This window comes from Dicentrarchus labrax, unplaced genomic scaffold, assembly GCF_905237075.1.
Source record: "Dicentrarchus labrax unplaced genomic scaffold, dlabrax2021, whole genome shotgun sequence".
Lineage (NCBI taxonomy): Eukaryota > Metazoa > Chordata > Actinopteri > Moronidae > Dicentrarchus > Dicentrarchus labrax.
The window spans coordinates 2735471-2762374 of record NW_026136721.1 but is presented as its reverse complement, the minus strand read 5'-3'; the positions used below and the strand labels follow the sequence as shown (position 1 = coordinate 2762374).

General features: G+C 41.0%; 2 protein-coding genes and 1 pseudogene across 4 annotated transcripts in view; 2 read left to right on the top strand and 1 right to left on the bottom strand.

The window, feature by feature from the left end:
• The window catches only part of myom2a (myomesin 2a), a 31559-nt gene extending 22805 nt beyond the window's left edge, over window positions 1-8754 (top strand). For all 3 annotated transcript variants that reach the window (XM_051386317.1, XM_051386319.1, XM_051386318.1), the window contains 14 exons: window positions 76-120; window positions 220-356; window positions 965-1109; window positions 1491-1550; window positions 1969-2036; window positions 2120-2233; window positions 2686-2773; window positions 2859-2897; window positions 3724-3829; window positions 4809-4972; window positions 5376-5412; window positions 5503-5525; window positions 5959-6014; window positions 7037-8754. In XM_051386317.1, coding sequence (XP_051242277.1) covers window positions 76-120; window positions 220-356; window positions 965-1109; window positions 1491-1550; window positions 1969-2036; window positions 2120-2233; window positions 2686-2773; window positions 2859-2897; window positions 3724-3829; window positions 4809-4972; window positions 5376-5412; window positions 5503-5525; window positions 5959-6014; window positions 7037-7573 — 1619 coding nt within the window. In that variant the 3' untranslated portion in view covers window positions 7574-8754. The remainder of the gene's footprint in view (window positions 1-75; window positions 121-219; window positions 357-964; window positions 1110-1490; window positions 1551-1968; window positions 2037-2119; window positions 2234-2685; window positions 2774-2858; window positions 2898-3723; window positions 3830-4808; window positions 4973-5375; window positions 5413-5502; window positions 5526-5958; window positions 6015-7036) is intronic.
• Window positions 8755-9167: 413 nt separating this feature from the next.
• Window positions 9168-22840, top strand: LOC127354317 (protein FAM83B-like; annotated as a pseudogene).
• On the bottom strand, window positions 22841-26553 carry lgsn (lengsin, lens protein with glutamine synthetase domain). Its single transcript, XM_051384159.1, has 4 exons — window positions 26142-26553; window positions 25303-25960; window positions 24408-24574; window positions 22841-24081 (listed from the first exon to the last, which is right to left on the bottom strand). Exons 1-4 carry the CDS (start codon window positions 26163-26165, stop codon window positions 22888-22890), a joined length of 2043 nt encoding a protein of 680 aa, XP_051240119.1. The 5' UTR covers window positions 26166-26553; the 3' UTR covers window positions 22841-22887.
• Between the last annotated feature and the right edge of the window lie 351 nt (window positions 26554-26904).

The window sequence follows — 26904 nt, the reverse complement described above, 5'->3', positions numbered from 1 at the left end:
TTAGCTTTTTTAATCCTCCTTGTTTGTCTTTGTTGTTCTGGTTTGTTTGTTGCTCATGTTTATTTTCTTCTGCAGCCCTGAACACCATGCTGGAGCTCAGCTACGCCATCAGACATCCAAGTGAGTATTGTGCATTAGCAGCATACCTCCTGTCTCAGTTAAATTAACATTATTTACTAAGGATCTAATCTTCTGCATGCCTTTTTTGTCCCTGTGCAGTTGTTCCTCTGAAACACGGTCTCAACTATGAGATTTTGGAGAAGGGTCACGTTCGCTTCTGGCTGCAGGCCGTCAAACTGTCCCCGTCTGTGTCCTACAGGTTTATCGTTAACGACAAGGAGGTCACCAGTGGGGAGGTAACATCTTCAACATTCATATTGTCTAAGTTTTAAGTGTAATTATACACTCAGTGGCCACTTTATTAGGTACACATGATCTCTATCTCCTCAGGGTTATTTCCCAGCTTTCTTTGACTTGTTTGATGAACTCTGAAAGATCAGCTGACACTGTTAGGTGTCAAACAAACACAGCAGCATCATATCTCATCTTCAATGAAATACTATATGACTCCTAAATAGAAAAGCACTGATGGTCCACTGCATTTCATTTATTTAGCTTTTCTATCATTTGTTCTCTCACCCTTTTTCTGCCATGTATGTATAAAAATGTAAAGATTAAACCAAGTAGTCGCCCCAGCATTAACATTTAAACTCCCAAAAGTGACAAATTTCATTGAAGTCATTAATGGTTTCCAATGCTGTCAGATGTTTATTTATATTAATTACAAGCATATTGTTCTTCACTGAGTCAACATTTTCAGGTAAATATGACAATATACCAATAAATTACTGGTGGAGTCTTAAATATAGACTTCCAGTAGTTTCTCATGTGCAGTAAAAATGGAATAGAGGTACACTCAGATTTGAACATGATCTCATGGTGTCAACAATTGTTTTCCTCTCAGGGACACAAGATCAGCCATGATGTGGCCACAGGAATCATCCAGATGACGGTGGATCTTTTCACCAGAGCCAACGAGGGCACTTACACCGTCCAGATCCACGACGGCAAGGCCAAAACCCAGAGCTCCCTGGTTCTGGTGGGAGATGGTGAGACTTTCTTGTCCTTCAAACCTTCCAAGTACAAAAGAGAAACTATGGCAGCCGCAATACACATGGGAACTGAGTTAAACCAAACAATGTGTTGTTAATGGTTCTACTTATTTTGTAGATTATTGTTAGCCTACAGAATACCATTGAATAAGCAGTTGTAGTAGAAGTAGCATCATCAAAACAAGTAAATAAACCATCATATGTGTAACTTGATGGCTATATGGAGGATTTTAAATCAGAGAAAAGTACAAATCAAAAACAAAATACTTAAAAGTCTGGGGATGAAAGATGGTTAATATTGTGTCTTTGAATCATTTGGCAGAATGTGACACTAAATGCTGAATATTGTCCGTCATTGGTCGTGTTTTTCTGTTTCAGTGTTCAAAGCCGCTCTGAAGGAGGCCGAGTTTCAGAGGAAAGAGCACATCAGGAAGCAAGGTACCAACACAAATCATGACCTGTAGAGTCCAACCCTCCACCAAGGCTCAACTGTCATGTTACTCACACAAACGCTGCTAATCAGAGTTCATTGTGTGTCTACATGTGTAATTTCCTTCCTTTGTTTGTAAGCATAGCTCAAAAACAGACCAGATGTCAATGAGATCTGGTGTAAAATGAAGCCACAGTCAAAAAGACAAGTGGTTCATTTTTGGTTTGGATGCAGGAATGTTTTAAGGATTTGTTAACATTATGAGATAAGATAGTTTTGACAATTTTTTGGGGGGAAGTTTATGCAGCCTTGGCACAGACATACTTTCTCTGAGTTCCTTTTTTGTTTCATTTCATTCGTTGTGGCTCTTTATGTTCGTAGGACTGATAAAATCCTCATTTACGTGATTCCTCTTTATGATTTTAGGTCCACATTTCTCCGAGTATCTGTATTTCACTGTCACTGAGGAATGCACTGTTATGCTCGCCTGCAAGGTAAATCCCTTTACTTTTCACCTTTCTCATCACTTGGCTTCCTTTTTCTCTCAATAAAACGAATCCTCGTGTTTGTTTGTCAGGTGGCCAATGTGAAGAAAGAGACGACCTTCCACTGGTACAAAGAGGACGATGAGATTGTTCCAGAAACTCCTCCCAATGTCATGTCTGGAGCGTGCGCTATTCCCATCCCTCTGGTAGCTACTGCAGCATCACCGACTGATATTCATTATAACATACTCATAATCAAAGGTCAAAGCAACAATCTAACACTGAGCTAATAGTTAACTTACAATGTAAAGTAGGTGGTTGTAGTTGGTTTGCATTAAATGAAAACTGAAAACCTTAAAAGTTGAGTCAAACTATTGAGACACGCCGTTTTGAAGCGGCAGCTGCAACTTAACAGATGATGTGTTTGTTCATCTGAAGTTAAAAATAAACATCAGCTACGTATAATAAGTAAAAAAGTAAAAGTAAAAAAATAAGAAAGTTGTCAAATGCATGAAACAATCAGCTTTTCACATAAAGACTCTATTTATAGGACAGCTCCATTATAATTATATAACCAACATGTATGTGTCTAAAAATATACTGAAATTTGCATGTTACAGCTGCCTGTTGATAATAATAATAATGTTTGTTTTTCCAGTTCTCCAGAAAAGATCAGGGTGTTTATAAGGCCGTGCTCAGTGACGACAGAGGAAAGGACACATCTCTGTTTGACATTTCAGGCCAAGGTACTTTCTCACTGTTCAGAAGGAGTCACTTTATTCTTACAATAAACACATTATAATGTATTCTCTTTCTTTCCTTGATGTGCAGTGTTTGACGACATTATCAATGCCATCGCCCATAATGCTGGTGAGTTTGATCAGCTGACTTACACTTTGTGTTATTCAGTGCGACTGACAGCATGTGATGAATGTGTTCGACTGTGGTACATAGTGCATCGCTGCAAACAGCTCAAGTGAGATTCCTGACAACATTTACTGGAGAGTTTTCCTCCTCCATCCAGAACTACCTCTCTGCTGCATGCAGCTGTAACTTGATTTAGCCTGAAGGTCTGACCTGACTATCTACCCTCCCAAAAAATGTATAAGTAAAAAATTTGATTTAACCTTTAAACAAATGCTAAACTTGGGGCTTAAGGGACTCTTTGAGAAGCCACTGACAGTCCAGGGTAGAAGGGTTAACATATATACAAAAGATGAAAGTAACACTGCACTAAGGTAGAAGTGGTGTCAAAAGATGAAATCATGCAAGTACACGGTGTATACTTTAAAGTACACCACAGTGAAACACATGCAGCTGTTTTAATCGCACAGAAAACTTCTTTATTTTCAGTGTTCTCTGAATCTGAATCAGGTTAATTGCCAAGTCACATACAAAGAATTTGCCTTAGTAAGTGGGTAAATAACAATTATCCATAGAAAAATATAAATTAAGACACAAATACAGACAATATGGCCAAACATATAAACAAATAAGTGAAGAGCTGTACAGGAATGTGCAAATTATTGTCCAGGGAATCTGCACAATGATATTTGCAATATTCCGGATATAATCCATTACTGTAACGGACAGATTCAGGGTGGGCGGTGGGAATTAGAGCCAGTGTCAGTGCTGATGAGGCCAGTTGCAGATGGGGTAAAAACTGACTGTGAGTTCATGTGTTTGTTGCCGTCAGGTGCGTCTGCCTCTGACCTGGTGCTGCAGTGTACTCCAGAGGGCATCAGGCTGCAGTGCTACATGAACTACTACACAGAGGAGATGAAGACCGTCTGGAAACATAAGTACGGTCTAATTAAATACTTTATTCGACTCCACCTAGTGCATTACAAGTCAAAGTCACAGTTAGTTATCATATAAATGAACATGAACAGTAGCACATGAGACAGATGCCATTAGGAGATACTAGAGTATCCAGAATATACAGAATGGTTTCAATAAGGTTCAACAAAAACCTTTTTATAAAAGTGTCCTACTGCAGCTTTAATGATGACACTTATAACACACACACACACACACACACACACACACACACACACACACACACACACACACTATACTAATATATATTGTGCACTCCCTCAGAATTTGTCTTGTCAGGGAGTTTTTCCTAAAAATGTCCTAAATATGATTTTGACAGGTCTTTAAAATTAATTGGCTGTGTGTTGATGTTACGTGTATAAAGTTGCATTTTCAAGCTCGTATGTATGTTATATGTTGGTAAATTTGTATTGATCGTACTGTAACAACTACACACCCAAACCAACATGGAACCAACACTGATTTTCCTTCATATCATTTGAAGATATTTTGCCAGTAGGGATGTGAAATAGGTCTTAAATTAAGTATTAAAAATTAAAAAGTATTAAATTCAACCTGTTGAAACCTGCAGAAACACTGAGTGTGCACACTTGCAGTACTCCAAACAGTTAATCAACACTGATCATCACACTGAGCCAGCAGTGTTAATGTGTGTTGTTGTTCTGGCCTCTCGCCAATCAGTCTCATCACAGCAGGCGTTTTCCTGTCAGCTGCCAAAAGCAAAATAACGCCGCTGATTTATTGTTGTGGTTTTTGTTTAGTATTTGTGACACCAAAGGGCCTGTACTGTTCTCTACTCTGTCTACTGAATCCCTCATGGCTCAGGCTTTAGTTGTCGCTCCTACAGCAGTCATTGCACTGTGGAAGAGTTCAGCCTTTGGTCTCACATTATCAGTGTAAAGTGAGAACTGACTCCTGCCATCTGTGATGTAAACCCTGCAGGGAGAGTAAGATTGCCTCCTCAGAGAAGATGAGGATCGGTGGCACAGCGGAGATGGCCTGGATGCAGATCTGTGATCCGTCTGACAAGGAGAAGGGTCACTACTCCATCGAGATCTCAGACGGCGTGCAGACCCACACCAGAACCTTTGACCTCTCCGGACAAGGTAAAACTGGGCTTCCAGCTCAACACCTGTAACGTGGAATTTGTGTCCCACTGATGAGTATATTCCTTTTTATCTTATGATATGATCTGTAGTCAGAAGTCTTTACTTCTAGATTTGTTTTGTTGTATTTTAATTTTTTTAGTATCTTGACTTTATTGACTTTGAGTTACTCTAAAACAGTTGTCATGAGATTATTAGTATTCTTAAATGTATTCTCTCCTTTTCTACTTCTGTAAAGATCTGTAAATGTTTCTGTTACCTGCCTAGGGACTACAGATGTAAATTAGCATCTTTACTAACTCTAGCATGTTTACATCTTTTATTTTTATCTTGATGTGCATTAACGTGCTCAGTCCTTATCAAATAAACAAATAAAATAAAATAAAAATGTGTCTTTTTGCAGCATACACCGATGCCTATGAGGAGTACCTAAGACTTAAGTGAGTAATTTGACAGTACAGCAGTTTGTGAATGTATCTATAAATTGTATCTAAATTATATTAATCGTACGACGTTCTTTTATCTTTTAGGGCAGCTGCATTCGCTGAGAAGAGTGAGTATACCATTATTTATTACACTGACAGAGATTACTCGTGTGCATTTATTCCTTCAGACACATGAGCTTTTCATTAAAGGGACATTGACCTATTTCTGATTGTATACATAGATAGATATCACATCATCACGTCATGATGTTTTAAAGACCCCTGTAGCGACCTCATCGGTTCTTTGAGCATTCAGAACATTTTCAGTCGAGTCTCGCAGCCGAGTTATGTGCTTTGAAGGCAGAGTACGACTGAATGTCGGGTCTGAAAGTTCAAAGATTTAGAGCTTCACATTCCTCCTCTTTCTCTTTCTGAACACATCAGCGTTGTTTACACTGTGACAGGTGGAGTCTCACATCACTTCACAATGCAAACAGGCTGATATTCTGCACTGAACCACCTGAATACAGCAGTAACATGCATGTTGTTGTCTCTCCTCAGACCGTGGCAGAGTGGTCGGTGGTCTGCCTGACGTGGTCACCATTATGGAACAGAAGGTGAGGATTTCTCATATTATGTTGATATGAGTCAGCACTATGTTAATGATATGTAAGACGACATTATACAGCAGTAGTAGTAGTAGACGAGCTGTACTGCAGCATTCCTGTAAAGCAAGTGCTCAAACACAATGTAAGACTAAGATCTGTGAGCTGTCACTGGCTCCTCTCAGTCCGTCCACGACTTCACAGCAGCTGTTCAGAAACACTACAGTGCACGTTGCAATGATTTTACACAAAAGAGGAAGTAGGAAATCTTTTATGACAGTAAAGGGAAGATATGCAGATGGTGATGGGACTTATCAGCCTTCAGTTTCTCACTGTCTCCTTTCAGAAAGTGTAAAGGGTCAGTTCACCCAAATTATATAAAATGTATTTTCTCCCCTTAGCTCAGCAGTTATCTGGCCAGCAGGGTGGAGGTGAATGGCATTTTGTTTATGCTGCTCAAAGGACTAATAAAGAAAACATTTATAAATTAAACATCAGTGACTTTTTCCAGAAACAGTCAGACCTCAAACAGACCTCATAGTGAACAGTTTTCATATGGAACTTTTTTTACAGAAGACTTACATATATATTCGTTATTCAATTTGACAACAAAATCCCAACTCAAGGTCCAATTACTGCTGTAGTTTCTTCCAGAGCAAACTGCTCATTTCTTTAATGATTTGAGCGCCACAAATGAAATGCCATTCACTGCAAAGAATCAGATTATTTTATTTTTATACTTTTTAGATGCTTAAAGACATAAAATTATCCAGTAATTCACAAGAAAGATTAAGTCTGAAAAAAACAAACCTTCCTGCAGCAGAAATATATTCATTTCTTCCCTCGTTACTCTTGTTTAGCCTAAGATTTATCTCATAACTTCTTAAGAGTGCGCCTAATTCCCGGGTTAGGAAGCTCTAAGTTGATTGTTTATAATTTTGTTTAACCCACCCATTAATTGTTGTACAGTACTTTTAAAAAAAAGCTATAATTTGAATACATTTTGACTTGAGTTGACTCTCGACCCTTCGCAGTCTCTGAGCCTGACCTGCACCGTGTGGGGCGAGCCGACCCCTGAGGTCACCTGGTTCAAGAATGAGCAGGAAGTCGCCTCCACCGAGCACACCAAGGTCACGTTCGACGGCGGCAAGTTCGCCAGCCTTGTCATCAACAAGGTCACTCCCGACGACTCTGGCAAGTACAGCATCAACGTACGGAACAAGTACGGCGGCGAGTTCGTCGAGATCACCGTCAGCGTCTACAAGCACGGCGAGCAGATCCCCGAGCCCAAACTGGGACATCCCAAAACACCTGCAGTCACGCCTGTGCCGCCAAAGTCCCCAGCTCCCCCCTCCAAGACCCCAACCCCGACCCCTTCTAAGACCCCAGCGTCCATGAAGAGCCCAACTCCAGCCTCTACCCCGGCTTCCACCCCGATCCCCAAATCTCCAACCCCGACCCCAAAGTCTCCAACCCCGACTCCAAAGTCTCCAACCCCGACTCCATCTCGCGGCGTCAAGTCGCCCACCCCACCCAGATTCATGAAGTCTCCCACCCCACCGAGGAAGTAGATGGTGGCGGTGACGTCTGAGGGGGAAACGTTTGCTGTTCGCAAAGCTGATTCATAGCATGAGTGTGAAACCGTGAGCTGTTACTTTAAAGTTGATGTAGATGTAGTCACTGTTAAAAGTCCCACTGTCTGAACTTCAGGACTACCACTTACAAAGAACCAAGTTTGAAGGTTTTTTGTGTTCTAGCTTTCTCTGTCACTTCTGAGAACTAGTTGCAGCGTATTTACAGGAAAAACCTACAAAAGAGGGACTTTTACAGCGCCTGCTAACGTACGGTAGATGTCCTTTTCAGTTATTTCATATGATTCAACCGGTGGGGAAAAGGCAAAGAAAAAGAAAAACCAGGGTAGATGTTTATGTTCTATGTTTAAAAGCTGCACCTTCCACTACACGATGATAGTGGAATGCCTGTATACATTATGTATGTTAAAGGGTAATTCTAGTTTATCACAACTTGGTTCATATTTACGCAGTTTCATTTCTGTCAGTGACATCAGTAAAAAACGAGGGAATACGGGTCAAGAAACACGAGCATCTAGGTGATTTAGTCGTAAACAAACCTCCTGGTGATATAAACTTCTTTGGAAGAGAAAACGAAGGTAGAATTTACAGACTGACTTTCTGGTTTAACTTTGACCAACCTGCTACTCGCAGTGAGGGATTACTACCAACATCTCAGCCGTGCTCACTTTTAAAGTTCTACCTCCAAATAAAGTGGTTTCGATTAGGTTTTGTTTACCAACCTGTCTGATCATGTTCTTTCCCCATCTCACTCTGCTGTAGCAACGTCACTGTGAGCAACTTACCTGCTGAGTACAAAGTTATCATAACCACTAGAAGATATGACCAAAACTATGTAAATATAACCAAAGTTGTTATAAACTGGAACGATCCTTTAAGCTGGATGACCTGGGAGTTGGCAGGTACAGAGCTGGGGTTCTTTTGTCAGTACCGGGGTGTGAAATTAACACCAGATACCAGATAATTTTTTTGTTTTTTGCTCTGGGATGGTGAAATGTTCCTCCTCTATCAACAGCTACTGTAGCTTCTAATCCTAATGAAGCCAGTTGGTGATCCTGTGAGTAAAGAAATAGTCCTGCCATGGTCTCTATGCCAGAGAGGTCTGTCTGTCTCTGTCCCCCAATGCTTTGTGATGGCAATAAACTTTACTTATCAACCTCCTTCTGTTGTCTGTGTGAGTAATCTCTCCTTACCTCCGGATGTAATTTGACTCTGAATGAAGCTGAAAGTAAAAATGTGCACATGTTGTGTTGTAGCCAGGCAAAAAATGGACTGCATGACAGCTGGATAGGTAAACAAACCTGCTCCTGCTCCTAAACCAAGGTGAGCTGAGGTGGGCGGGGCTTGTCGCAGTATGTGAGCAACAGGGCAGGTACGACAAGCAATTCCTTTGCATAGACACTTCAAATCCACACCTTAGTGCTGCTGGTTCAGGCTGCCGAGAGTACAGACAACCAGGGCTCACTGAAGGGTTTAACTCTTTTCTGTAAGGTTCAGCACTCTGGAACACAGGAAGATTTCTATCACCAGTCATGAAGTAAGTCTGTTTTGTTCAGTTACTTGTTCAGCAACCATAATGTTCCAGACTCACCACAAGCCTTGTATTGTTTATCTTGTGGTGAATCACACTTGACAGGCAGGTTTCTGTCACTTTATATATGTAAACTGCTTTCCAGTGTGTTCATTATAGTTGAGCGTTAACAGTTACACAACTTGTCACACTGAAGGTAAAGGAGAGGTCTGTTGCACGTAGAGACTCAGAGGGGATCTGGCATCCATGGAGTCCAATCTGTCCTGCCTGTCTTCTCTGAAAGAAGAAGAGATTCCGGTTTACATCCAGCCACATTACAAAGAGACCTACCGCCTGGCCATTTACGCCCTGCTCTGTGGAGGGAAAGAGGCCTACAAGGAGTTCCTCAGAGCCGAGCAGATCAACCACTTTCTGTCAGAGGAGGAGATCCTGTTCATTTTGGAAAATGCAGAGTCACCACTTGTGGAGGATGACGCCGAGGAAAAACGGGTCACGGACGAGGTCACCCCCTCCACCTACTTCCCAACAGAGTCGGACGAGGAGGTGCCCGACCTGGACCTGGGCTGGCCGGAGGTCTCGCTGGAGGGCGCGGACACGAGCATCAGCCTGCTGTTCCACCCGCCCAAGACAAAACACCCCCAGCATCAAAGAGGTGGTTCGCAAACAGATACAGGAGGCCAGGCAGGTGAGAGCCACACACAAATACCATGAAGGTGAAGTCAGAATGAATCATCTCCATCCTTCAGGTGGATAAATGTGTAAAAATTCATCTTCCTGACTTTGGTGCACACTCACCTTACAAATGGAGAACAGGGACAATAGCAGTTAATCTGGAGCACAAACACACAATGAAAGGCGTTGCACACCACTCTGCATATTTCTCTGCACACACAGCACACTGTAAGCCTGGAAACTATACATTATCAGAGAGAGCTCAACCCATTGTGTTTAACTGTGGCAGGAAACGTTGTCATTCATTCATATAAAAGGTTCTTATCACAAAACAGCTATTTAAATCCCTCTTCAGTGTGCTGCTGTTATTGCTGTTTCACTACATTCAACGTGAATGATTCTAATGTAATAATAACCAATGATTAAGTTGGATTTGAAGTTATTCTTTCCTTTGAGTAACAAGAATTCACAGCCCACAGGCTTGAATGGTGACTGTAGATAAATTAGCTTGCAGTTTTGCCGCCATGTTTGAAGAAAGCTTATAGATCCTCCTCAATGTTACACACTGGACCTTTAAGAGTCCGTAATTTTCCAATTGAGAGTTTATGAGGAAGACTGCTTCATTCAAAAGAAACATGCAGAAACAAATCACAAAATCTGGACAGATACACTGACTCAACCCTCATGTAAGAGCCTGTGGAGCTCAGGAGTTTACACGTTACAACGCAGCCTCCCGCTCGGCTATAGGTCAGACCTGCTCCATCCTGCAGCAGCTCAATCACAGTAATGAAACGATAATCTCTTGCCTAAATGGATGTTTGTGTTTCTATGGTAGGTTATAAGTGTCAAAACTAACAAGAAAATGACTAGATTAAGTCAGACCAATTTAAAAAAAGCTTGTGATTCAGTAACAACGGGTAAAATATCCCAATAACTAAAAGAGAAGAATACAGTTATTCTGCCCCTTTTGTGGTGTGTGTACAGCCAGTGGAGGATGAAGCACATGAAAGACACAATTGAGTTAAAGTACAGATATCTTACCATAAAATTACTTTTGCAGAAGTTAAAGTTAAAGTCACGTTAAGTATAAAAGGTAAACATGAATTAATAAAAAGCAGTCCGAAGTTTTAAGAGATTATATTTATTCTTTAAGGCATGTACACCACCTTAAAAATGGAGCCAACATTAAACTTTAAGAGAAAAACAAGGTCTTCACAACTACAAGAACAACTTTAACTTTAAAGAGAAGAAACGATTACTGTCCAGCTTAATGTTAACGGTATTAGTGCCAACCAATACCATCACTAACACTAACAGTCTGCTTCCATCATAAACTCATCATCCACTGGAATTGTTTTCATGTTGCCAGCATCAGACATGCCTGAACACCTACTTGTCAATAAACCTAATTCTGATAATGTAATCATTCAGATAATATAAGATAGAACTTTATTTATTGTTTATTGAAAATGTTGTGCAGCTGTTGCAGTACCAAGAAAGAAAAAGTGCAAATATAAAATATGTATAAAATATCAATCCAATATCCACACAATGCCGTAAATAAGGTTAACAGTAATAACACAACTGAGCAGCAACAGTAATACTGAGAAGAAAATGTGGCAGAATAACCAGACGTGTATCCTGCTGCTACTAAAGTTACAACGGTGTCTTTCAGCCGGCAGAATACTGACTTGCAGGAGGAACTAAGCACCCGAGGCAAGTAATTAGTCATTACTCAGTTTACGAGAATGAACGGCAAAAGGCTTTTTTCCACAGCCTGAGATAAAAGTACACCTTAACACATAAAGAACAGAGTGTATCACTCTACACGCACTCCTTGCTCGACTTCACAGGGAGAAGAAGTTAATTTACCAACTGTGAAATGAGTTCTTAATGGAAAAAGTTAGCATGAAGGTCATCTTTCACTTCCAGACCCATGACATTAACCTGCCAACGTGTCTCAGCTTGAATGTTCACCGGCTCCAGAGCTGAAACTAATAATTCAGAAATTACAGCAGGGCGTGTTTGTCTTTGCAGAGTGTGCAGGAAATGGACTCAGCACAGATATCCTCCATATGAAAATGATTGATGAAATGCACACAGTGTAGATGCTTGATATGCAACAGCTTAATGTATACAGGTGGTGTAAAAACAGGTAAAAATCCAGTCTGATCATTATCAAGACAAAGGCCGTAAATCCTGTCTGCTTTCAGGCATGGTTTCTGTCGTCCCTTTGAGAAGCACTCCTCGTAACATCTGATACAACATGCTGCGATGTGTCCTGTTAATAATTTAACTCATAAAGATTTATATCAGGCCAGAAAAGGTGGGTTAACTCTTTAATATAAAACCCAGTTCTTGTGACTCTTCCAGAGCAACAGAATTCTATTTCAAAATGTCTTAAATCAGGATTTATAAAATCAGGACTTTAAATGTGGCTAAAAAAGAAAATAAAGATCCATTTTATGGTTAAACTTAAATTATATGTTTTAGTTTTGTGTACAGATCCAGATTCATTCATTCATTCATTCACAGTGGTGGAATGTAACTAAGCACATTTACTTAATTACAAGTACAAAGTTTAATTTTATGCCACTTTATACTTTTATTTAATTACGTTTCACATTACGATTGTTCATGCCCTTCCTGTCCAGTGGCCTCCAGGTCTGGCAGTGGTGGAGGACAAACTCAGATCCTTTAGTTAAAGCAGCCACGAGGAACTTTCATTTTGTGTTGACTCTGGTGGCCCCTGTGGACGAACGCGGTAGCGCGTCCACCGCCTCGTTTCATTGATTTCAAGGAGAATTCGACCGAATCGGGCATCAAGAAACTGTATAGGGATGGCCAGTCTTCCCGTTGATGGTCTTTTGTGCTTATGTAGGTCATATATAGGCATCCGTAATAAATTAGGTTTAAGTAGAAGAACGTAGGTATTATCAGCAAAATGTACTTAAGGTGTCAAAAGTAAGAGTACACAGTTGCTTTCTGATTACTGGAAAATTAATTGACACAAAGCTGAAAACATCAGACTGAATAAATGTCTTTTTGTTCCGTATTATATGTCTCTAGGTTATCGCCATAGCGATGGACGTCTTCACTGACGTTGATATTTTCAAAGAGATCATCACTGCCACACTGAGGGGAGTGGTAGTCTACATCCTTCTGGATGATTCCCACTTCAAGAGATTCCTCACCATGACGCAAATGGTAGGCGTCAATATCCAAGACCTTAAGGTGAGACTGAAACAACTGTCAGATAGACGGGTGAATGTCAAGTGAAAATGTTTTTGGGTTTGAGAACATAGTGATAGTTCTGAGGCTGAAATTTTGTCCGTTACTGTAGCCCGGAAAAAAATCTGAATTTTGGAAAGAAGTGGAGCCTCCCACCCCCATACACTTCTCTTAAGGTCTTAATCCATTTTAATGAATCAAAAAACAGTGAGACTATAATGTCCTTTGGAAAACATATACTGACTTTGTTTTGTCAAGTGAGACTTTTCCAGGCCACTTAGAGCTTTAAGAAAATCCCAAAAAGTTTGTTCTGGGAAATGGGCTCAAACTTTAAAACTTATATTTTACATGTTGTGGACACCAAGTATTCGAGATTTGATTTGGACTACAGATTAAAAAAGGAAAACCTTCAAAATAAAAGGCACTGTGTACTAATTGTTGTCATCAGCTGGGAACTAAACACAGGCGCTTGAATTTTATTTAATTGCTGTATGTATTTAATACCTTAATATCCCCAACCCAGTGGTTTCAGACTACTTCCCGTTCCTAGTAGCACTTAGTTCACATGATTTCTCTCATTTCCATACACAGCAAACATATGTCTATTTCAAGACGATGTTTGTCTTGCAACATTTTGTAAATTGTATTCAGGTCGGGGATGTTTGAAGCATCTTGCAACTTTAATGAAGGGACCTAAAAGGACCTTAATTTACTTTTAATGTGCACCCACAGTCCCTGATATAAAATGATGGTCTTGTAAATTGCTGATTTTAAAGGTACCCTGTGGAGTTTTCGTCTGCCATTAGGGCTACAGATCAATGTTTTTACGAGTGGGTCCCCATGTTGTTTGTTCTCATGCATGTGGATGAACAAGCCAGGGGTGGATCTACAGGGGTAAAAAGATGCCAGGCCACCCCAATTTGATGTCAAATGCTGTCAAATTTAACACATTATTATTATTTTAGATAAAAATTTAAAGATATATATCTTCATTTGGGGGCTTTTTAAGCAAATATTGATACATGTGATTGTTGGCGATTAAATCAGCAGATATTTTTCTGCCACCCTTAAAACTCTCCATGTCACCTTCTGGCCACCCATAATTATTTCTCTAGATCCGCTCCTGGTTTTGATTGGATTGCTTTAAGGTATGATGTTGGAAAATGATTGCTTCTTGTCTGGTCAACAAGATGCACAAACAGACATTAACAAGCCACAATGTACCACACAATAACTTGTTAAATATGATCTGATGTGGACATTTTCAGAAATTTTGGGAGGAAAAACTACCATCTTTCTGCTCCTTCAGCCGTCTATTTGTCCATTTGTATTCCACCGATGTTTGGTGCCAGAGGAAGTATCGCCTGTGGCATGACCTTTCTTTTATTGGCAGAAGCATTTAGTAGATTAAGTATGACATTTGCTTCACACCCTCGTGGAAACACTGTCATTTACCAGCATTCCCCTGCTGCGTTTCTACCTGTCATTATCGTACGACACAAGTGCAGCAGCAGCAGGACAGATCTGTAGCGTGGCTGGATTTTCCTGTTAAACAGCATCAGGACGACGTTTCAACAATCCAAACAACAAGTTGTCAGAGCGAACACAGTGACGGCTCTGTGATCTCTGTGTGCAAATTGCTTAGCCAGTAGCCACATCAAAATACCAGCCTCAGAGAAAATGAAGCACAGGTTTGATCTTGTCTAGTATCACAAAGGGTGTGTGTGCCTTTCTTTGTGTGTGTTAAAGCTAGCAATGGAAAAGAAAAAAACGTACTTTACTCATTTTACAGAATTATTTACTTACAAACTAAGAAATAAAATCTAGTCAAGTAAAATGCATCTCATTTAAAATGGAAATGTTACTTAAAAGTGCAGTTTGTAACATTCAAAGGATCCATTGGAAGATATTGAATATAGTATGCATAACTTTGTTTTCATTACTGTATAATCACCTGAAAATCACGTCTTCAGAAGTCCAAACAAAGTTCATGGCACACAATCAATCATTTAGGATAGAGGTACCAAAACTAATAATATAAAAGTTGTATTTTAGTTAAATAAAAGGTCAGTACAAAAGCATCAACAAGTTTATTTCCCCTTCATAAATTATATTCATTCATTCCAACTATATCTGAACAGTTGACTCTGAAATCAATAATATCATACTGACAGTCATTTGCTCACGTGATCTACTTGACTAGTTAAACTGACCAAAAAGAAATTCTGCGTAATTAAGCTGAAACATTCCCCGTACATGCGTGAGTAGTTTTCAAACAGGCAGTTTCACATTCCACTTTCTGACGCAATGCTTTTCTTTTGAAAAGCGGATTGGCATGATTGAAGATGTACTACCAAAGTAGCCAACAGTGTTTTATATGTTTGGATATATTTATGTAAAACGTCCAGGCAGCCATTGGTGTTCTTTTATTTCAATATGGTATCAATAGACCTTTTTTACAGCAGCCATTTTGACATGAAATAATAGGATAAACACAGGTGATACTTGTTAATTAAGGTTTCATTCAGGTCAAACAGAGTCAGGGTGCTGCCATTGTACATGTTGACTCACTGGAAAGAATCTGCTACACTAAATGGACCTTAATTATTATCACTGGTAACACCTCACCCTGCTATTTCATGTTAAGCAGCATCTTTCAGTTCATAGTTTTGGTTTTCCAGACAGAAATTCTCTTGCTTTGGTTCACTCTCACCATTTTAATAGTGTTGACTGAGAACTGACTGTATGCTACCTTTCAAGCGTTAAATGGCAGATAAAGGTAGCTGGTGAACTGTGCAATACCATACAATATTCACTGTGCAATCTATTGCCCAAGTGCAACTGCTGCTACTATTTGTGTTATCTGTTGTTGTTCTTACTGTTTTTTCTCTTGTACATAGTGTTCTTATTATTTCCCTACTCTTACTGTTTTTTCATACTGTTTTTTCTCTATCCACTTTGCTGCTGTAACATTGGAATTTCCAATGGGACAAAAAAAGGAATATCTATCTATCTATCTATCTATCTATCTATCTATCTATCTATCTATCTATCTATCTATCTATCTATCTATCTATCAAACAGCTCAAAAGAGAGTAAGTATTAGACAATGATGCTAATGTTGATTGCTCTGTATCTGTAGGTCTGTAAATAAAAAAACACATCAAAAAACTGAACTGTGTTCGCCATATCAATTTAAAAGGTAATAATTTGTCAATGTTCACAACCTGTTTCTGCTGCCACCGACAGGCCATAAATAAGTTATTGCAGGTTTAAGTAAAAATAGATTTACTGGTTTGAAAAGGCACGTGTACAAACAAGTACCCTGTTAAAATAATGGCAGAGAAATGACGTAGGTATCTCTAACCTGGTGACTCTTTGTTTGTTTCTCCATCAGAACCTTCGTGTTCGAACGGTTCAGGGGCAGCAGTATCAGTGTCGGTCCGGGGTGAAGTTCCATGGAGATTTGGAGCAAAGATTTATTCTGGTGGACTGCCAATCAGTGTTGTATGGAACATACAGGTGAGTCAGTCCCACCTTTACCCACTCAGATGTACAGCTCAGCAATTAAATCAAAGTGGGGGCCATTAATTGATATACATTCCTTAATCCACCTGGTGCCTCTGACTGTATTATTTGGAATTTTCTTTACTAAAAATTAGTCAAGGGAGATGAAACCAGAAATCCAGCACACTGTTGGTCCGTTTACACCTGACATTAAAAAGTTGTCTGTGTCTGGATGTCCTATCTGAGTAACTTGTTAATACAAGTTGTAAATGCACACAGAACACACACTGTGATCCAGATTCAATCGAATGAGCCAGACCACATCTAGAGGCTTGCATTGTGATCGGCTCTCAGCCAGGTGTTAATCCGTACAGTGTAACCACAGTCTAAAAGAAAACATCTGCCTGGCAAATGAAAAGGTCTGCTAGCTCAGCATTTTTCTGCTAGCTCAAACAGTCCTGGCAAAAGCTACAAGTGGAAGTAGTGTCTATAGTCAGTAACAAGACTCCACACTCCAAAAAGCGATAATAATGACACCCAACCATTTCATTTTATGACAGTTATGTCAGTCCTGGCTGACTAATTTGCATGTTGAGATCTGACCAAAGTGCAGGCATGTCAAGTGGGTGTGCGCAACTGCCTGGAGAAATGGAGCTGGTATATGTACTGACATGGTGAACATGTGAATGTGGGAGTCAGGTGACAAGGATTGATGGGGCATCTGGTGGGGAGCTGGAACGTGGCGGTAAGGAGGCACAGAGAGGCAGAAATAGGTCAAAAATAAAAACAATTGAAGCTGAAGCTGTTGTGACAGGGCAGAATCAAGATAACATTAATCAATACCAGGTGTAAATACAAAGGCTGTGGATCAGATTTCATTGTCCAGATATATCCAGATACAGATCACGTCTAAATCTTTATTTTTAAAGGTCAACTGACCAAAAATTCATAGCTAAATCAAGTGAGTACAAGTGTATAGCCACGATTTCTATGTATATAAAGGACGTTTTGTATAACTACTAAAGTGCATCTAAAATTTAGATAATAAAGATTTGCATTAGTTCATTATTAGTAATGTGCAAAATCTATTCATCCTCATGCCTTCTGGCTCTATGATGACTGTGGTACCATTTTCTCTTCAGTTACACGTGGTCGTTTGAGAAGATCCACCTCAGCATGGTCCTGGTGATCACAGGTCAGCTGGTTTGTTCTTATGACGAGGAGTTTCGAAGATTGTACGCTCGCTCTACAGTCCCTCCGGTTCAGTCCAAGGAGAGGTCAGCTGTCCAGTACCCGAGAGACTCTGTGGCCCTGCAGAGCCCAAACTCCAGCCAGCTTTCCCTCCATCAGATTCACATGAGATCCAGAGGGATGCACGGCATTAGAAGTGCTCAGGATGACAGGTACAACAATGCTGGCATATTGACCAGGGGCCTGAGTGTGCAGGAGAGGCTGCATCAATCTCACTGTCCTGACATGGGGAATCTGATGCGAGGGCACAGTTATGGTGGAGAACTGCAGAAGTTAAATTCCATGACTCGCCTGAGGATGGGAACCAAGGACATCGGAGCCCCTCCTGAGAAGACTGGCTCTAACCCAAAGGGGGGCGAATTTCTGCTAACAAACAGGTTGTCTCAGCAGCATCTTAGGCACCGGAGTCGCTATGGAGCTGACCAGAATCTGATACCATTCAACTCTGAAACATCACTTCACAGGTGGAAGATGGACACATACTTTAACGACGGTGATATGCCTCTAGATGCGTCATGTGATGCTTTATCCCCAATGACATCTCCATATAGTAGTTACACAGGCTTAAACGAGCAACAGTCACAGCTGATACACAGCCGGTCGAGGGACATTAAGTCCAGGATGGAAGAAATGAGGCAAAAGAGGCTCAGTCTGCAGGAATATGCCAATCTCAGGCAGAGCCAAGAGTCCTTGAGGTCCATGTATCCAACTATGGAAAGACAAAGGTTTTTGTCTTCATTAAGAGGCCTGGACATGAGTGTGGCAGAATTAGAGCCAAATGCAGAAAATGGTTGTAGCATTGAGTCGGCCAACCACAAAGACAGTGAGCCAAATAAGGAAGGTGAAAAAAGAGAGCAAATTCTCGAAAGAAAGAAAATGCAGACATACGACTGGCATGACCCTCTTTCCAGGACAGCCTCAGCAGCTGATCTAGATATGAAACTAAATGATCCATCACTCAAGCTCTCAAGTCTCAGTATCCAGCACCCAAGAGCGATGGAGTCTTTGACTGAAATTCCTGAAGAGAAAGAGGGTTCAAACCCACGTGTCAACAATTTCGACTCAGTCGCATTCAAAGATGGAAATGAGGAGACTCGCAAAGACGAGAAAGCTGTTCCAAAGCAGACTTCTGTAAAACCAAGCTTACCTGCAGAATCACAGCGTCAGGATCAAGCCAGAGGAAGCCACGGTTCTATAGATAAGGTGGCCAACAACTCAGGCTCAGCTGCTCCAAGAGAAAGAGAGAAATCAACACCCAGTGAGGTACAAAAGATCACATCTACAGGATCTGAGCATGCAGTGGATGCTAAGAGTAGTCACACGGAAAAAGAGCAAACACAGAGCGAGGAACTAACCCTTCAAAGGAAAAATTCCATGAGAATGAAAGTATATTCACTGCTTACGTCAGACGAGAAGAAACCATCCAAAAAAGAGGAGAAGTCACTCCAGAGAAAGGCCTCATTGAGATCAAAGAATCCCTCAGGATCAATCCGAGCAGACCATACACAGGCATCTGCGTCTGACCAAACAACAAAGAAAGGTCAATCGCCGAGCATCTCCAGATCGCAGAGCTCTGTCGGTGGTGCAACAGAGACAGAGAAGCAGAAATCTCCATTCCCGAGATTATCTACTCAGCGTTCAAGCAAAAGAAAGACGAACCTTGCAGAAGAGCAGGACCGAGGCTCGGGGAGCACACTGGACGATGAGGGAGCGACTGTCTATCAAAGACAGAAAGTCTACAGTCGATTTGAATATTTGCTCAACAATGAAAAGAGTCCTCGGGATAAATCAACGAGGATGAATCCCTCAGAGAAAGACAGAGGCTCTTCGCTGAACAGGAATGATTCTGGCTATCCAATGTATCAGACACAAAGTGGCACAGACAACAAGCTGGGAAGATTCATGCAGCGAGTAGGAAATCTTATAGGCAAGAACAAGTAGCGATGCAGAAAAAGAAGGCCACAATGCTCAAGAATGAAGGCAAAGTTAACGCATTGGTTATTGATTGATTGACTGTATGTGGTCACTACTGCAGTATGCTACATTTTTCCTTTAATGGGTTTGATAATGTTGCTAAGATCTACTAATTCAGTGTCTATCTATTACTCTGAGTTGGATGTTACAGGGAAGTAGGGTGAAAATACTAATAAGTCAAATTGTTTACCAATGAAGTGAAAGCGACGCCAATGAAACAAAAGTGCTTGTAGACACCAAAAAATATTTTATCAAGTTCAATTGACCCTTTCTAAGTCCCCTTTCTGCTCTGTGCTTCAAGAAGAGTTGAGCAAGTGAGTCTGACCTTCGATCAACTTACTTGTACTTACACGTGCTGTGTGCTAGACTCGTCTATGTTGAGAAATCAACCAAATATTGCAGATGGTTAAAAGATAAGCAACATTCAATATAGTCACATCTCCAAAGTTAGCAAGCAAGCACCATTAGCTAACTCAACATGTGACTATATACCCCGATCAGCCATAACATTATGACCACTGAGCTCCCTGACTGGTCCCGTACCAACAGACTACTCTGCACTGTGTGTTCTGACTTCTTTCTATCAGAACCAACATTAACTGTTTCAGCAATTCAAGCTACAGTAGCTCGTCTGTTGGATCGGACCACACGGGCCAGGTACTGACCTCTGCAGACGGGGAACACCCCACAAGAGTTACAGGTTTTGGAGATGCTCTGACCCAGTCGTCCATCACAATGTGGCCCTTGTCAAAGTCACTCAAATCCTCACGCAGCCCATTTTTCCTGCTTCTAACACATCAACTCTGAGGACAAAATGTTCACTTGCTGCCTGATATATCCCCCCCACTGAAAGGAGCCCTGATAACCAGATAATGGAGTTATTCACTCCACCTGTCAGTGCTCACAATGTTATGGCTGATCGGTGTATATGTCGCTTTTATCTTTTAACCTTCTTTGAAAATTGGTTGTCGAAGGAAACATAGAACATAGGATATCTAAATACAGTAAAGGAAAGTTATCCTAGGGTTTGCTGTATTTATATTGAATGTGTTTGTTCTTTTTGAATGTTTAATGAAAGGATACATTTAATATTTCATAATTTGTCTATTCATAAAAAAAATCCTGAAAAGACCAAAACCAATAATGAATTGATCCCATTAGAGAGTATTGTAAGTGTCTCCAGACCTTGATATATCTTCTTCCTCTGTGCCACAGAACTCTGTGTCACACTGTTGCACTGGGTGACATGTTCCTTCATTACCATAAACACACACACTGTAGTTTAATATTGACTTAATCCCACATACACAATCCTGCAGAACACCACATGTGAATTAATCTGCCACTGAACAAATGCACTTCCTCCTGTTTCATAAAAATCTACAGTGACCAGCTTTTTTAAATCTGTTTTTAACTATTTATATACTGTTTATGAACCAGTGTGCCTCGGGCTGAGAACCACAGCCAATTATTTGAGAGGCAGAATAACATTGTTGGTTTTGGTCTTTTCATGGAATTTGTATACCATAACAAAAAATATAACATTGCCAATGGTATCCTTTAAAGTACTTTTCCTTTCTGCAACTTGAAAAATATAGTTTCCAACATGGCTTGATTTTTTTCCCTTTGTTGTCTTTGGTGATTGGGACATTTATGACTCAGCTGTCCTCATGCTCAGTGAAGATATTCAGGTTTGAAGCATGTAAAGCTGCAGAAATTCAGATATTGATTTAAATACAAAATACAGTAAAACCATGTTGATGAAAAGGGAAATGTAGCCTTGAAACCAACAGTTCAGTGGATCTAATGAGGTCTGTCTTACTAAGAAGTCACAAAGTACACATGATTTTACAGAAATCGCTGTGAACAGGTTTCACTGGATGCTTTCTACTGAAGAAATAGTTCCACTGATCACGGGGAAGTCTGTTTATTATTTATTTAGTAACTGCTTCTGGAAAGAGATGCTGCTGTTGGATATTTAAATGTATTTTTTCAATGCAGGGAGCAGCACTAGCAAAATTCCATCCACCACCATTGTATATCTGAGCACATACGACTAAAAAATGATTTGCATGGATACCAAGTAAAAAATCTATGTGTTTTGAATAGAGTTTATTCTTGACCTTAGAAACAGCAGTTTGGATAACATTCATACCTCAAGGTCTGTTTAGTAGCTGCTCTGGATTTCATTACTTTCTTTTTTTTTCTGAGGACTACGTTTAATTCTTTAGGACTTCTCGTCCATGTCCTGGAAGCGCTAAAATTGTTTTTGAACATCTACTATTCAGTGACAACTGGGCAAACTTCCTCTGCTAAGGAGGACCATGACAGCAACTAATTGGACCTTCAAATGAAATTGTATTCTTAGTTTCTTTTGTAAATTGGGTGACACTTTTTGTGTAATATCCTGTAACATGTGAAAATGTGGATTGTGGCAAACTAACAAGTGCAACACCTGTTGTTACATTTGAAATATACACTGTAAATATGAGCATACGATGTGGAAACAATGCTTAAATATGAAAAGCAACTTGTTTCCCAAAAGCACTAATGCTTTGAAATCATATTTAAGATTTCGCTTGTGTCTTTTTTGTGAAGAGATTCTGGGGGTCATAAAAGATTGAAGTACCTATCTCAGGCTACAGTGAAACTTAAAGTTAGGAGCCACACTAGCCCCCCCAAGAGGTTTAATGTTCAGTACACACCAGAAAAAGAAAATACTGACAAAATTGGAGATGGAGAGACAGTTTTTTAGCCTTAGGATTACAGCATTTTACTTTAGCTTTCTTCTGTGGCATACTTACCTAGTGTGTAGGACAACTTTCTTAATTATACTGGTTAGTAAGGTAGCACTTATAAACTTGTTCACACTCAGAGCAACACCTGTATCAGCTATTGTTCTTGATAGTCATGAAAAAACAAAAAAACAATAACAACAATAAAATTGCAACAGTGCTTTGTAAAATGAGGGCGTACCTTTATTTTGAAATAACTCAGAAAAATATCTACAATCTGTATTATAATAATAAGGTATCAACATAATATATAAAATAAAAAGCTTTTTTTGTTTTTCATGCTTTTATTTGTGTGGCAGTGTGTTTCTCATATTATACAACAAGGAGGAATCCTAGATGAAATACTCAAAGCACTTGTTCCTCTCATCGTCCAGTTCTTGGGTCTCAATCTCAAACTTTTTCATGGCAATGAAATACTGAACAAATGGCTCTCCGAGGGCGCTGCGGATGACGTGATTGTCCCCCAGTACCTCCAGAGCTTCGTCGAGCTTCACAGGGATGGGGAACTCCCTCTGCTGACTGGGGGCTTTGTTGAGACTGCTGTCGATGTTCAGGTTTCGTCTGATGCCGTCCAGTCCTGCAGCCACAGTAGCAGCCAGCACAATGTAAGGGTTGGCCATGGCTGAGCCCAGCTTGTTGTCAATGTGCGTCTCCCTGCCTCCGTGACACTTAATGTTGAAGGAGCTGCTGTTATCATTGCAGCCAAAGGTGGCACAAAGGATTCGTTTGGGGTCTTTGATCGTCTTGGCAATGTGGCTCCGGCAGCCCAGGCCGGGTGACATCAGGCAGCTCAGGGCAGCAGAGTGGGTGAGAAGCCCGGCCAGCCATTTCCTGCCAATCTCTGACAGCTCGCCTGCCTTCTCCCCGCTGTGGAAGAGGCTACGTCGCCCATTAGCATCCCACAAACTATGAGAGAGCACCCCAGCATTGTAGAGGCCATCGTCGGTGAAGAAGCTGGCAATGTAGCCGTGTTTACGAGCCATCTCTTTGATGCCGGTGCGGAAGGTGAAGGCGCTATCTGCAGCTGAAATCCCAAACTCTGGCCTCAGGTTAATCTCCATCTGGCCGGGGCCGCTTGCAGAAGCGATGCTGTCTATGTCTGCGCCCATGCAGTACATGCTGTCCACCAGCTGCTGGAAGAAAGGCAGGTCATGGTTGCTGAGCAGGGTGGTGGCTGGGAACATGAGTGTCTTTGGTCCGATCCGGTCAGGCGCTCCGAGGACGCAGCATTCATAAGTGAAGGATGAGTGCAGGGAGAATCCCAAGCTTTGGAGCTGGCCAAGGAGCTGCTTGGCGATCAGGCGAGGTGAAGTGCGAAGGGGACTTCCTGTCACCGTGCAGGGGTCGCAGATGACCCGGGCTGTCTGCTCAGCCCAGGGTAAGACCCTGAAGGTGGAAAGATCAGGGATCAGAAGAACATCACTGCTGAAGTTGGCAGTGTTGGCGTGGTCTACTTCATTGCTCTTAGGGCTCAGGGTCAGTTCCAAGTAGCTTCTCGGCATCGGCACCCCATATACCGCTTTCTCCTGTGGATGCAACGAAACAATACGTTCAACATAAATTAGTATAGTATGGGGGCATAACTGAGAAGTGATTACCCTAGCTTAGCATAAATACCGGAAACAGGCAGAAAAAACAAACCTAGGTCTGTCCAAAGTTCAAAGAACACCTACCAGTACCTCTCAACCTCTAACATAATATTTATTTATTTTATAGACAAACAGTATATAAAAATGGCAATTTGTGGTTTACACATTTAAACCATGTGCCCAGTCATAGATAGATAGATAGATAGATAGATAGATAGATAGATAGATAGATAGATAGATAGATAGATAGATGAAGTGATTACATGGAAGAAGCGAACAGGCACTGTCTTGGACCGGGACACCCCGTGGAGGTCGGTGGCATCGAAGCGGACGAAGTTGACGTTTTCTCTGGCGATCTGCTGTTTGATCTGCTCCATGGCTGAAATGAAATTCTGGTTCCCAAAGACCTCGACAATGTCGCTTCCGTTATCTGTGGAAAACAGTTGGACATCCATCGGATGTTTGATTTGAAATGCTACAACAAGTGTTTTTGCTCCAGTGGCGTCAAGACCACTTTAGTCAAATCCCAAACCAGTTCTCTTTGATTTTAAGTCAATAATAAGTAAAACTGCACCAATAAATCTGGCCAGCTGATATTAGCTTATTGTAGATTTATGTAGCATTTATGTAATGTCCCCCAGTAACCAAAAGTTTCAGTACATAAATGCCAAACCCAATTTGAGTTCCTTTAGAAACAAGTTCATTTTCAACTGTAATGTCTGGCTCAGGACGTATCTTGGTCACAATTATGAAAAATGTTAAATGTTATGTCAAAATAAAATGACTATGGCCTGATATATCTCTACTAGATTTCATTTTAAATTCCCAAATGTCTATATCAATATCAGCCTTAAAAATCCAAATTTCATAGAAGAACAGTTAATTATGCTTAAGTAACATGCTAATTTTTTAGGTTAAAGAATTCAATATCCATCAATCATTGAATCCAGGTCAAGTCTACGTTAAAACAGGAACTAGAATCAGGCAAAAAACTCATTTAAAGTTAGACTTGAGTGCTGGAGCCCTATGAGCCAGCATCTTCTATTGGTTTGTCCCCAAAGAGCTGAAGCTATTTAATCTCTATTTGACCTTTTAAGAGAAGATATTTCTTAATTTATATCTGGGATAAACTTGTTATTTAACCAAAGTTTCACCAACCTGTATGAGAAGCTCCGGTCTCTCCGCAGGAGCCACCGCTTACGTATGTGTTTGCCCTGACTCCAGGCTGCCTATTTGTGTTTGCATCAGACCTGAATGAGCTGGATGAATCCATGCTGGAAGGCAGCTGAATAGATGTGCTATCTGTGGAGCTGGGCCCCCTTCTGGAAGCATCAGAGTGGGGTTTGAAGGTGCTGAACACCCTGCTAGGGTTTCCATCGTCTTGTCGTCCATCAGGCCTTCCACCACCGCCGCTGGTGCTGCTTCCGTGCAGATACGTGTAAGGACTCCCTGGCTTCCCATCAACTCTTCCCCGTAAGCTGAGTAGAGGACTGTCTCTCAAGATGGTCTTCAGCTCTTCCATGGTCTGCCGGGGGACGCCCGCCTCTCTGGTCCAGTCCTCCCCAACGGCAGGTTCATCCACCTTGGGATAATCAACTCGTTCTAGGCGCTTCTGAGGCAGAGGGCCGATGGAGATCACAGTGGGGGTGTCTGGAGGTAAAGGGGTCCTGGTGGGAGAGTGGACAATGGATGGACCACTTCCACTGCTGCTCCGGTCCACCGGCGGCACAGATTTCCCCGTCACCCTCACTCCCTTCCTGTTGCCAAGGCTCATCCCAGTGCCATCTATTTGGTCTTTGCTTCTACTCTGGCCCTCCTGGAAAACACACAATGGGTCTTTCACAAGTATGGTAAGAGAAGTTTATATGAAAAAAGTTACCAATCTAGTCAACAAAGTCAAATAAAAAGGATATATTTGAAGTCAAAGCCGCTGTAGCCTTACACACTTGTGTGCTGAAACAAAATGCAAATGAAAAAGTTAGATGTGGAGTTGTTACCTTGAAATCTTCAGAGTCATTCATTTCTTTGTTTGTTTGTAAACTGTGATTTGGAATTTGATAGCCCTCATGTGAAGGCAGAGCTTCACTCGCACATTAATTTTTATAGACAATTGGTACAATGGTGACGGATTAGAAAATTCTTTTTGGCCCCCAACACCCATGGGAGTCCGGCTGGAAACTGGTACCTGCCGGCTGCTGGTGGACACTCAACCACTGCTGCTTTCAGCTCATTGGCTGCCCGTGAGGACAATTCAGTGTTGCTTTTGTGTCATTGCTGCAGAGCTCAGCAGCTCTGTTTGTGCTTCCAGAAAGATATGGTAGCAAAAGTATTTATTCCAGAGAGATGGAAACAGACAATGGCTGTGGTTCATCTGTGCATTAAAGAGCTGCTCGTCTGAATGAAATCACTCTCCGATCAACAGTGTGTGTTCTTAAGGAAGGAGCTGAACACAAAATCAGCTCCAAGTGTTCATTTTTCTGCTTAATTTCCCATCTTACAGTCGTCTCCACAAGGTCTGTCTGGAGCTTTCTACCATACCACAGGATCTTCCAGATCTCTCTTTAAAATACTCTGGAAATGTCAAAGATCTAAAATATAACAACTGAGCATGATGCTGATGAAGAGCATGTGATACAGTCAAAAGCTGCAGTGCAGCCACTAAATAGACCTTCAGGTGAGATTGTTCTGTCGACTACTTGATCCAAAGAGAGAGAGAGAGAGAATACATGTTTGTCTTATATGTTGCAATTACTGTGTCTT